Source organism: Rhincodon typus, chromosome 5 (assembly GCF_021869965.1).
Source record: "Rhincodon typus isolate 14 chromosome 5, sRhiTyp1.1, whole genome shotgun sequence".
NCBI classification, from domain to species: domain Eukaryota; kingdom Metazoa; phylum Chordata; class Chondrichthyes; order Orectolobiformes; family Rhincodontidae; genus Rhincodon; species Rhincodon typus.
In genome coordinates, this window is record NC_063336.1 from 99,234,003 (window position 1) to 99,246,396 (window position 12,394).

Below are 12,394 nucleotides of genomic sequence, written 5' to 3' on the forward strand. Positions count from 1 at the left end.
AGACAGACACCCGAGGGTGAAATTGAACCCAGGTCCCTGGTGCTGTGAGGTAGCAGTGCTAACCACTGAGCCATCATGCTGCCTCAGAAATTACTGCAGAAACTCAGCAGGTCAGGCAGCATGTTGCAGATGTTGAAATTTGAATTCAGTAAAAAGCTGATCTAATGGTAACCATGTCAAATGTTGTAATTTTCTGTAAAATATCACTTTACAGAATGAAATCTGCTATCTTTAACTGGTCTGGCAGGTCAGGCAGCATCTGTGGGAAGAAAGCAGAGTTAACAGTTCGAATCTGGCAACTTTTCAGAATATTAGTCTGGGACACTCTAGGTTTAATGCTCTGTAATTTACATTTCTCTAATCTGAAACTGACATTTAGACACCAACAGCTCCAAAAAAAAAGCATACTTAAGATTTAGGCCACTAAAAACAGATGAAGCCCTTGAAGAATATAAAAAAAGTAGGAAGGGAGCTAGGAGGGCTAAAAGGGGATATGAAATGTCCTTGGCCAGCAGGGTTAAGGAGAATCCCAAGGCATTTTATATATATATTAAGAACAACAGGGTAGATGGGAAAGAGTAGGTCCACTCAAGGATAAAGGAGGAATGTTATGTGTGAAGCCAGAGGAAATGGGTGAGATCCTTAATGAGAACTTTACATCGGTATTCACCAAAGAAAGGGACATGAGAGATGTTGAGGTTAGAGAAAGGTGTGTGAATACTCTCAGGCAGGTCAACATATAGAAGCAGGAAGTATTGGGTATCTTGAAATACCTTAATGCAGACAAGTCCCTAGGGCCGGACGGGATTTATCCCTAGGATACTGTGGCTCACACTTTCAGAACCACGCTTGTAAATGGAGGTGGGTAAAAATAGGTGCAATATTGGGCCTCAGAGAAACAAAGTTAACATTTCATGTCTATGAAGTTAACTTTTTACTCCTCTCCATGAGTACCGTCAATGCATTCTCTTTTCAATTAAAAAATTTCAGCATAATTTAATGAACAATAGCACCACAGTGGCTCAGTGGTTAGCATGGCTACCTCACAGCGCCAGGGACCTGGGTTCGATTCCGCCCTCAAGCAACTATTTGTGTGGAGTTTTCACATTCTCTCCGTGTCTGTGTGGGTTTCCTCTGGGTGCTACAGTTTCCTCCCACAGTCCAAAGATGTGCAGGCTGGGTGGATTAGCCACGGGAAATACAGGATTCCAGGGATAGGGTGGGTCAGAGTAGGATGCTTTTTGGAGGGTCAGTATGGACTCAACGGGTCAAATGGCCTGCTTCCACACTTAAGGGATTCTATGGCTCTACCAATTTAACTATCACGGTATCACAGGATGAAATGGAGGGCCAATATTTCAAAGTGATCCTTGCCATGTTTATTTTCAATTCCTCCAACTGAATCTTTCCCTCCTAAATCCACTCCAAATGTTAACAATTGGCTGATGTGCCTAGCAGACAAAAACATATTAAATGCTCTATCACAGTTTGAAGGAACCTAACGATTAACTTTACAGCCTCATTATATACCCTCCATGCAACTCTAAACATCTCCGTTAAAATTAATGGGAAGGAGAGATGTAAAATGCATTTAACAAAAAGTCAACTTCACTACCTCAGCGAGACAAACATTCAAAGCACAGTCCCAGTTCTTTCTACTGTAGCATTCTTCTCAAAAATCATGTTGATCAATTCAAGCGTATCTGACGACATGCAAGTGTATGTATTCGGAGCAGTAGTAGGCCATTCAGCCCCTCGAACTTGCTCTGCCATTCACTAAGATCATGACTAATCTGATTGTAACCTCAGATCTGCATTTCCACATACCCCTATGCTCCTATGCTTAATGAGAATCTACCTACTTCCACCGTAGAAATATTCAAAAATTCTTCTTCCATCACTTTTTCACAAAGACTTCCAAGGGCTTAACTTGAGAGAATAAAAATTGCATCATCTTTATTTTAATTGAGAAACCCCTGATTTTTAACCAATGACCTCTAGTTCTAGATTCTGCTATAGGAGATTCTTCCATTCTCTGTCTCTACATCTACGCTCTTAGGTCTCCCCAGGATTCTATATTTGACAATTAAGTTGCTTCTTACTCTTCTGAACTCTAATAGATATCTGTGTATTGTTTCCTCATAACACAACCCACTGGCCCCCATTCCACTCTCAGATCATAATCTACATTGAGGACACGTGTTACATAATGGGGTTATGCCAGAAGTATATAGATACTGTGTTGTTGTGTACTAAAATCACTCTTCCATTCTCATTTGGTATCTACAATTACTCGGCCCTCTTGTCCCTTAACTTGCGCTGAATTAGTCAACAGAGGGGCTGATTCCCCTTCACTGGGATTGGCTGATTTGACATGGTTTGAATATGTGCCAGTTCAGACTTTTTCAAATTTGTCTGATATTGATATTGGACCTCATTGCCTGGTTGCTCAAATTGACTTGGGCAATCTCTCCAGGACAATCAAGTGAACACAGAAAAGCACTGGTCCAGGATGCTGGCAAACTCAAAAAAAGGTCACATTTGATAATCGTAGATTTCCACTGTTGCATTAATAAACATAAGATAAAACACTTGTTTGGTATCTTCCTTAAAAATACAGAACAATACAAGAATTGCTGACTTGTGACTCAAAATGTAAATTAGCCTATTACTTTAATCTGAATGAAAAAAAACTAAAGTTTTGCTAATGAGGATATTTGTATCTGATCAGTTTGCTTACTTTGTAATTATCCAATTGTTCACTAACCAAAGAAGGAAATTCAATATTTCCACACACCCAATTTTCATTTGCATATTTCAATTTCCCTTGCATACAAATGTATATTGCTTTCTCTCAGGGCTAAATACCACCTGCATTGGCTTCTATACTCTACTACCCTTCATGCAACTGTTGTAACTTAATTTCTGATTTAAACTCCCCCACAAATTTAATAGTAAGGCTTTATTACATTATTAATGATCACTAAAGTTATGCTGTTTTTCCTTGTGCACAGAGTTTCTGTGTAGTCTTACAAAACTCCTCTTAAATTGGCTGCTCTGTGTTTTGTAACTTTCCACTTTGTTGTGACCAGGTTCTTAATGATCTTGTTCAACCCCGTGGACAGTTCATCTAACAGCTGTCTAACTAGTCCTGGGGTATTCAAACCATGCCATTTTCAGGAAATGTTTCAACTCCTCCACTAAAACAGTAACAGGAGTTTATTGATAAAGCAGTCTAAGATCCACAATTTTAGACTTTTCTCCATAAGAATTATTCTGGCAGGGAACAGGTTGCTAATGTAGGATTGTGAAAGTATTGCTCCAATTTACAAATTTTAGCTGTGTACAAATACAAAGGAATAAAATCGAAACTAATGACTGCTTACTAATTTTTGTCTATCGTTACTAAACATTGCTGATAAATAAGCTGCAATCTGGAGAGATTTGCAGACATAATTTCTGTAATTTTGCAGAAATCATTCCCACATCACTATGCACCTTTCCAAAAAAGAAATTTCTTCGCTTAATGCTCACGTAACAGTATTGAAAAATGTCAGCAAGATCCCCTCTCAGCCTCCTTTCAGATCTGTTGGTGTTTAGTCTCGTGATATTCCAGGATTGGAGAGATGCCCAAGTCATCAGGAGGTATAGTTTTACTAAGCATGTCATGCAGGGAATCTCAGTCAGTTAGCCATCCATGTCACACTGCATGTCTTAGGTGACAGATGCTCTCAGGCGAGCACATCTCAGTATCTGGATTCCTGGGTCACAGCAGGAGTAACAGCAAGCCAACTATGATTTCAATTAAATGGCAGGCTTTACAACTGTCTAGAGTCCCATTGATTGTACATATGTGACTCTCAGATCACCATCTATAATGAGGACATGTGTCAGAAAATGGTGTTATGCCAGAAATATACAGATGCTGTGTGTTGTTGTGTATTAAAATCACTCTTCTTGTCTTGCTTGGTAGCTGAGAGTACATGACCCTCTTGTCCCTCAACTTGTCTTGAATAAAAGTATCAAGCAGATGATTCTTTTCCACTGGGCTTGGCTGATTTGACATGGTTTGTATTTGTGCCAATTCAGGTCTTCTCAACTTTGCTAGATATCTATATTGGGTCTCATTTCCTAGCTGCTCGTATTGATTGGGCAATCTGTCTTGGACAATCAAAAAGATACAGCCAAAGCATTGATCAAAGATGCTGGCAAACTCAAAAACATATTTGATAACTGTATGCTTCCACTGTTAAATTGCTAAACGTAACGCAGATAAAACATTAGTTTGGTGTCTACCTTTAAAATGCAGAATAGCGCGAGATTTGCTAATTTTTGACTAAAAATACAAACGGTGTTAACATGTTACCTTACATTGAATGGAAAAGAAGTGCACTAATGTTTTGTTTATAAGGAATTTGGTTATTTTGTGAACTGCATCCCCAAACGAATTTAACTCAGCCTTTTGATTTTTGTATTGTTACCCTATCCCCTTTCACAGAAGGATCAATTCCAAAACGAGGGTTAAACCTGACAAAAACCTGGAAACGTCAATGTTGGCATACTGCAGTTCTGGTGTGTGACACAGGCGGCAGCTTTCTCCATTTGGCACAGGGTATGCTTCATCTTCTCTCCATAGCGACAGGCAGCATCGATGCAGAGCGCACCTTCAGTCGCCTAGATCACACAGAGATGGCTGAATGAAGATCCGTCAGGGAGGAGGCACTGAGAGTGGAGCTAGTGATGTATGACAGCTGCTTTTGGCATGGAACGGTTTACAGACAGTCGTGTTTACTATTACAAATATTTAATTTTTCAGCTTCCACTTCGCTGGTTTGACTCCAAGTTTTTAACTTTGGAAATTTACTCCAATTCTACACTGAAACAAGCAGATTGCTTTCAGCAACTGTTTCAGCTAGATACAGAAGACCTGACAAAGAAATATTCCTAAATGTTACTCTTAAAGAAAAGAAAATCCACTGTTTCTTATTTGAGGTACCCTGTTAGTTCCCACTAGAAGCTGTCCTGTGAATTAATCAGGATAAATTGAGGAGAACGAGGCAATATTCACAGATACGTGGCATTGCCGAGCCAAGCCTCAGCCAATGTAGCCAAAGAAATGCGCTGTCCACTTTAACAAATCTCTACTGAGAAATGTCTACAATGGACCTGGATGCACTGCTGCCCCAGACAATGATCTTCTAAGTTTAAGCTCCCTATTTCAAATGTAGTCTTGCAAATGCCCTTCTCAGAACTTCCCTTACCTTAACAGCTCCTGTCCTTGGCTCCCTTTGCAAACATCCTTTGTTTCATTACAGAAGTGACTATTTATTCAAGAATCAGAATCATTCCAATGCAATTCTCTTATCAGAATGAATCAAACTTAATCCACACATTTAGCCGGCAGCCACAATGAACACTACCTGACTGCTATGCCAATTTAATCTCAACCACATGGCAGGAAAGATTCTACACTATGTCTGACTCAAGCTTCAGCGATAAGAAATTCATATTTTGGCACTTTGTATGATGAAGAAGTGTTATTCCTCCAGGGCTAAACTAAAGCTGCCAACAAATCCATTTTGCTGTTCACCTTCTTGCAATTTTTTTTTGCTGTCAAATTTCATCAGGATTCCTTGGGATAATACAATTCTTCGGAAAGAAAACCATTAAATGTCACACTTTGGTGCTGCCGTCTCAATGTTTATAATAATGGGATACATAAGAATACAAACACAAAGAAGACACATTTTCTAAATATGCCGTACAAATAATATTTCACATTTTTAATTTTTTTTGTTACTTTTCTACATGATGTTTTTGCTTTCCTTCAATATTCTAACTTAGAGAGAAAGTGTGAAGTCTGATTTTACACAATCAGGGTACAATAAGGGGGCAATGATCAAAGCGGCTGCTGGCAGGACAAGAACAAACTGTTCCTAGTTCTTATTTGGGTATTTCTTATTTGTTACTTCTTAATAGTGATATAGGTCACATACCCAGAAGTAGCTCACCAGCCACAAGGGCAAGTCTGTGAGGAAGAAAGCAATGGCTCGCAACAGCTCATCGTTTTTAACGTGGAAATTTCCTACTGGGTTGAGAGTCAGCTGAGCACTTTGTTAGAAGTCCTACATTTTCGGTGGCAGGATCCTAAATAATCACTTTTTGTTCTACCCGTAAATCTGGTAATCCTAAACACATCGTACTCAGTGTCACCAGTTTGTGTTTAGGTCCTAATACATGGGGGTTAGGCCCCCTTTGTTAGCAAGGTCAAGTTGACTGCACCTGATCCAATATGGCAGCAGGTGTGTTTCCATAGCGACTGGCTGCAAGGCTTTTGACCCTTTGACCTTCCTCCTTGCTCCTGTTTTTCATCCAGAAACAGGGCGTGTTGAGGTTCAATTTAGTTCTGTATAATTTTGAAAGGTATCCGCAATTTTGATTGCTATTGTGCTACAAAGCTTTTAAAGCTGTTGGTACATTCACAAGTACTTTGTGCCAGACATAGTCCATCAATGCAGAGGATGAAGAGGCCCTCTCCACCATCTGAAGAGTCAGGGTTAACCCCTTCCCCGGTAGCCATGGAAACCATGGCTGGTCTTTGAGTAGGCAGTTAATTGTCTGCCACCCTGTGGGGGGAGCATGTGGCCCCCTAAAAGCTGCTGGCCAAACAGAAGGCCAGCAGTACAACAGCAAATAGTGACCACAACTGGGACTGCTGCAGACTTCATGGTAAGTGGCCAAAATTAAGGGTAAAGATTTGGGGATTGCTTGAGGCCAAACTGGGAAGCTCCAATGAGGTGTAGGAGTGGTCTATTGTGAAGGCAAGTGGAGGGTCCTCTGTGAGTGATCTGTAATGTCTTGCCAGGCAATTTCTTCACTTAACTCATTGCTAACAGATTATGCCAGTGGTGGGAGGAGGTCAGCCATTAACTGACCACTTAAGGGCCTCAACTAGCCTCAGCAAATGCATCCCAATGCCATTAGTAGAGAAAAGAAGAGGCACCCTCACCATCCCAGCCAATTTCATACTCCCATCCAGGTTTCGTGTTCTACTCCCTGGCGTCCCATCTGAAAGCACTGTCAGCAATAGTTACACACAAGAGTACAACATAAACTGAAAAAGCAAGGATTGCTTTGCTTTAGTTCCTGAGAACAATTTTCCTTTTAGCATATATTATTGCTCTTCCAATAATATTTTTAAAAAATTACTTTTCTTACCGTCATACCCTTTGGGTGATGCATCCCTAGCCTGAACTTTGGGAGCAATAGCTCGTTTTCCAAAAGCTTGGTTGTCATAATTGTTATATTCAAACGTAGTCTTAGAATATTTCTCCAGTTCTTTTGCCAGGTTGGACCGAGGTGTGGTGGTGGAGACATTGTGTCTGTAGCCGTACTGTGGTATCTCGAGCTGCTTAACAAAACACATAGGCCTAAAATGAAAGAGATATGTAAATTATGCTTCTTATATAGTCGCTAAAGAGTTTACACTTTGTTCACAAGACATTTGTAGAGTAAAGTCTAAGGGAAAATTTTCCATTTCAGGATTGCCCACGTGGATCTGACCCCCGTGGGAGCATATATTGGAAAATGATACATCTGCAGCCTGAGACTTTCTGTCTATAATTAATGTTCTTCTTGCTGGTCAGGCTTCTGCAATGGGAACCCTGGTGCAGAAAATTCACTCTATAGTCTTCACACTTCCTTGGTATCTAAACAATTTATAATTAGCAAAAGAACTGAGCCTGTAATTCTGATTATGCATGTTCTTTGATGGCACAACATTATTCCAACAGAAATGATTTTAATAATGGAAGAGAATTCAAACTTGCAATACAACTTCGAGTCATTAATAATTTTCTTTTAATGGTGAAAAATCTCATCAGTAATAGATCCATTAATGGCTCAGCAGAAATCAGTGCTGCTCAGCCAAGCTTTAAATTATGTAAGCCAGGAAAGGGCCACGCTTCAGCTATCGACCTTTTAGACATTAACAGAGCTCACTGCGGTGGCTTTTAGGCACAAGATTTAAACATAGTACTCCAGAATTAGGGACGATTAAAACCTGCCATGTTGTCACTCCTGACCCTCCCATATTCCCCACCAAATATCCTGCCCCCACTCCTGGAAATTTCTTATGTGTTGAGCTCAGCTGAGATCATCACCAGCTAACAGTGTGTCAATGTTTGCTAACATAGACCACATCTGAGGATTTCAACACACACAGAAACATGCTCCAACAGCATTCAATGAGTTGAGAAGTAACAGGAAAGAGTTATTTTGTTTTTAAAAAAGGTTCAAATTCCTTTCACAAATGCTTGAAAAACCAAACCTCAGGGGTATTACTCTCTAGATTAATGGTTGTGCCATAATGCAATTGAAAGTTAAAAACATTACGATACTGATACGAATATGTGAATCAAAATCTGATGTGGGAGAAAGTGGATTCTGCTTTGAGAGGCACTGACAAAGGCAGTGGGACAAGTTGGGATGGTCTGTATTTGAACTGTGCTAGGTTCATTATTCTAACAAAGCATATAACTATAGAGAGTGTCAAACTGAACAATGGAGGTGAATGATCAAGTGCAGGTAGATATAGAAAATCAAGGGTAGAGTCAAGGTAGGAGAGAAAATAGTAATATAGGGAATAAAGGTCAGACAGTGGCAAGAAGGGACAGAGAGGTTACACCAATAGTCAAGATGAGATGTTACAAAGATAACAAAAAGACAAAACTAAAGACTTTGTATCTGAATGTATGCAGGATTCGTAACAAAATAAAGAAATTGATAGCATACATTGAAGTTTAAACATTTGATCTGATAGCCATTATGGAGATCGCTGCACGATAACAAGGATTGTAGAGGTTTATGACAGTCAAGAAAAATAGGAAGCTAGGTAAAGGTGTAGGGATAGCACTGTTAATCAAGAATGACTTCTTAGATCAGACTGTAGAATTGGTATGGCTGGAGATACGGAATGGTAAGTGAAATAAGTCGCTAGTAGAGGTGGTCTACAGTTTGTCTCGAAGTAATCACAATGTAGGACAAAGTACACAGAAAGAAATATTGGGTACTTGTGACAATTTGCGAATGAGTTGGGGAATTTAGATTGGCAATAGTAATCTGGATCACGAGTTCACAGAATGGTTTTGAGACATTTTTTAGAGCAGCACTTTTTGGAGCCACCAGAAGAACAGGTTACACTTGACTTGGTATTGTGTATTGTGACAGGATTAATTAGTGACCTCAAAATAAAGGCACCCTAGATAACAGCTACTGCATATGATTATATTTTATATTCAACTTGAAAGAGAGAAGAGTAGGTCTAATATAGTATTTTCAAATTAATTAAGGATAGCTATGAAAGTTGAGCTCACTGAAGTGAACTGGGATATTAGGCTAGGGGATAAATCAATACAAAAGCAGTAAGAGACATTTGACAGGATATTTCATAATACTCAGAATATGTATATTCATACTACAAAGAAACATTCTAACCAGAGGATCCACCATCTGCTGTTAACTAAAAAGTTAAGAAAATCATCAAACCTAAGGAAAAAGCATACAACTGCACAAAAGTTCGCAGCCATTCAGATGACTGGATAGAATAGAAAGAACAGCGCAAAATGCCTAAAAAATTAATCAGAAGAAAGAACTTAGAGTATGAGAGGAAGCTAGGGAGAAATGCAAAAGTGGATAGGAAGAGTTTCTACATGTATTTAAAAACGAAAAGGAATTAATGTTAGTGCTGATCTTCCACAGAGTGAATATAGGGAATTAATAGGAGATAATAAAAAGAATGGCAGATGAAATGTAGAAATAACTTGCATTTGTCTTCACTACAGAGGATCTGAAAACATTCCATCTGTAAACCAGGAGGTGGAAAGGAGAGAAGGACTAGGTGAAATTAATATCACTAATGTTGTGGCAAATAGCAAACTGATATAGCTACAACCTGACATAGAATCATAGAGTCTCTACAGTGTGGAAACAGGCCCTTTGGCCCAACAAGTCCACACTGACCCATCCCCCTATAACCCACCTAATCTACACATCCATGAATACTATGGGCAATTTAGCATGGCCAATCCACATAGCCTGCACATCTTTGGACTGTGGGAGGAAACCAGAGCACCTGGAGGAAACCCATGCAGACATGGGGAGAATGTGCAAACACCACACAGACAGTCACCCAAGGATGGAATCGAACCCTGGGTCCCTGGTGCTGTGAGGCAGTGGTGCTAACCACTGAGCCACTGAGCCACCATGCCACCCCCTGGGGTATTGATAGAATTTATTCTAAGATCTTAAAAGAGGTGGCTAAGGTGGCAGTACATGCATTGGTGCTAATTTTCTAAACTTTTCTGAATGCTGGAAAGATTTCATCAGATTGGAATGTCACAATTATAACATATCTGTTCAAGAAGGGAGGAAGGCAGAATACAGAAAACTACAGGTCAGTTAGTTTTATATCTATCACGGAGGAGGTGTCAGATTTGATCATTAAGTGGGTTATTGCTAGAAAATGCAATTTGAAAAATAAGATAATCAGAAATAGTCAAGATGTGTTTAACCAAGTTATTAGAGTATTTGGAAGACTAACATACACCATGCATTAGGGGATCCTGTAGATGTAATGTATTTGGATTTCCATCTGACAAGGTGCTACATCAAAGGCTACGGCATCTCCATTACATATTATTATGCAAAGTAGCAGCTTATGGTGCAGGGGGTAACATATTAGTATAGATCAAAGATGTAGGCAGACTGGCAAAAAGCAGAGAACATGAAAATATGGATCGTTTTCTGATTGATTGGATGTGATGTGTGGAGTTCATCAGGGATCTGTGCTGGGGCCTCAGCTTTCAATAACTGCAACGAGGGGAATGAAGGCATGGTGGATAAATTTGCAGATACCACAAAGATAGATAGAAAAGAATGCTATGTAGAAGACATAAGAAGGATGCAGACAGATAGAGTTAAATTGAGAAACTGAGCAAAAATGTGGCGGATGGGGTATAATGTGGGTGGCTCCAGAACTATGAGCTCCGTAAAAATGAGTATTCATCATTTTGGGACGGAGATGAGAACTTTGCTTTTCTCAGATGTTTATGTAACTTTTGAAACTCTCTGCTTCAGAAAGCAGTAGAAATGGGGTAACTGAATATGCTTAAGGCAGAGGTAGATTGGTTCTTGATAAGCAAGGAATAAGAGGTTACTAGAAGTAGACGGGAATGCAGAATTCAAAACACAAACAGATCAGCCATGATCATGTTAAATAGTAGATGGGTTGAGCTTGTTTCTGTCCCTGATTTGATTATTTGTACGCTCTGTTAAAAAGTACCCATTTTCAAACATGCATAATAAGTAAAAACAGAAAACCGAGATTAAATAATATTTTTCAGGTCACCAAAGTAAGGAAATTTTAACAGAATATATCAACCTGAGTGCCCAAAATCAGCATCAGCATCAGGATCAGGCAATGGGCATGGTGTGATTTGATGGTGCTTTTCCTCTGTTGCACTTCAGCCCTAATTTTAGATGGGCAACCCTTCCTGCAACATTGTAACATTTTCCGATGTTACAAATCCTTAGTCAGTTCAAATTTAACACCAATTAATGCCATTCTTTTGGAATGGCCTCATATCCATTAGGCACTAGAGATTGATTTAACATTGGGTACTGAAATGTTAGTGCATAGAGAAACTCTCATTATTGTTGTTCTGAACTTGATCACTGGTCCCAAAAGCCAAAGACCAATGTATAGGTCACTGGATTACCCAGCGTCCCCTGCTCTTGCAATATAGCTATTATATTGGACACCAGAACAAAGGTCTTACAACTGAATTTTGAAGTTACCTCACAGGCCAAAAGGAACCAAGTTGAAAAGATGCTGATAAAATTAACATTGATATCCTTGAGTTATCAGTTTCGTCAAGGGGAGGTTACACCTGTCAAATCTGTTAGAATTCTTTTGAGAATGTAACAAGCAGGTTAGACAAAAGAGAGCAAGTCAATGTGATCTATTTGGATTCCCAGAGGGCCTTTCAAACAGTGCCACATAGGCAGCTACAAAATAATAAAACAGCCCAAGGTGTTAGGGGCAAGGTGCTGACATGGGTAGAAGATTGGCAGATTGGCTGATTGGCAAAAGGTAGCGAGTGGGGATAAAGAGGTTTTTTTCAGATGGCAGCCTATGACTAGTAGAGTTCTGCAGGGATAAGTTTTGGGACCACAACTATTTACGCCATACATTAATGATCTGGATGAAGGAACTGAGGGCATTTTTGCTAAGATGGCAGATGACACAAAGGTAGGTAGAGGAACAGGAGGCAGAGAGGCTGCAGAAGGACTTGGGCAGGCTTTGAAAGTGAGCAAAGAAGTGACAGATGCAATA

The 12,394-nt window shown here is 39.7% G+C and overlaps 1 protein-coding gene across 1 annotated transcript in view; it reads right to left on the reverse strand.

Moving 5' to 3' along the window:
* Window positions 1-12,394, reverse strand: part of LOC109934633 (myelin transcription factor 1-like protein) — a 264,033-nt gene that overhangs the window by 117,590 nt on the left and 134,049 nt on the right. Inside the window, exons 10-11 of the mRNA XM_048596974.1 lie at window positions 7,219-7,430; window positions 6,541-6,543 (exon numbers count right to left, since the gene is read on the reverse strand). Coding sequence (XP_048452931.1) covers window positions 6,541-6,543; window positions 7,219-7,430 — 215 coding nt within the window. The remainder of the gene's footprint in view (window positions 1-6,540; window positions 6,544-7,218; window positions 7,431-12,394) is intronic.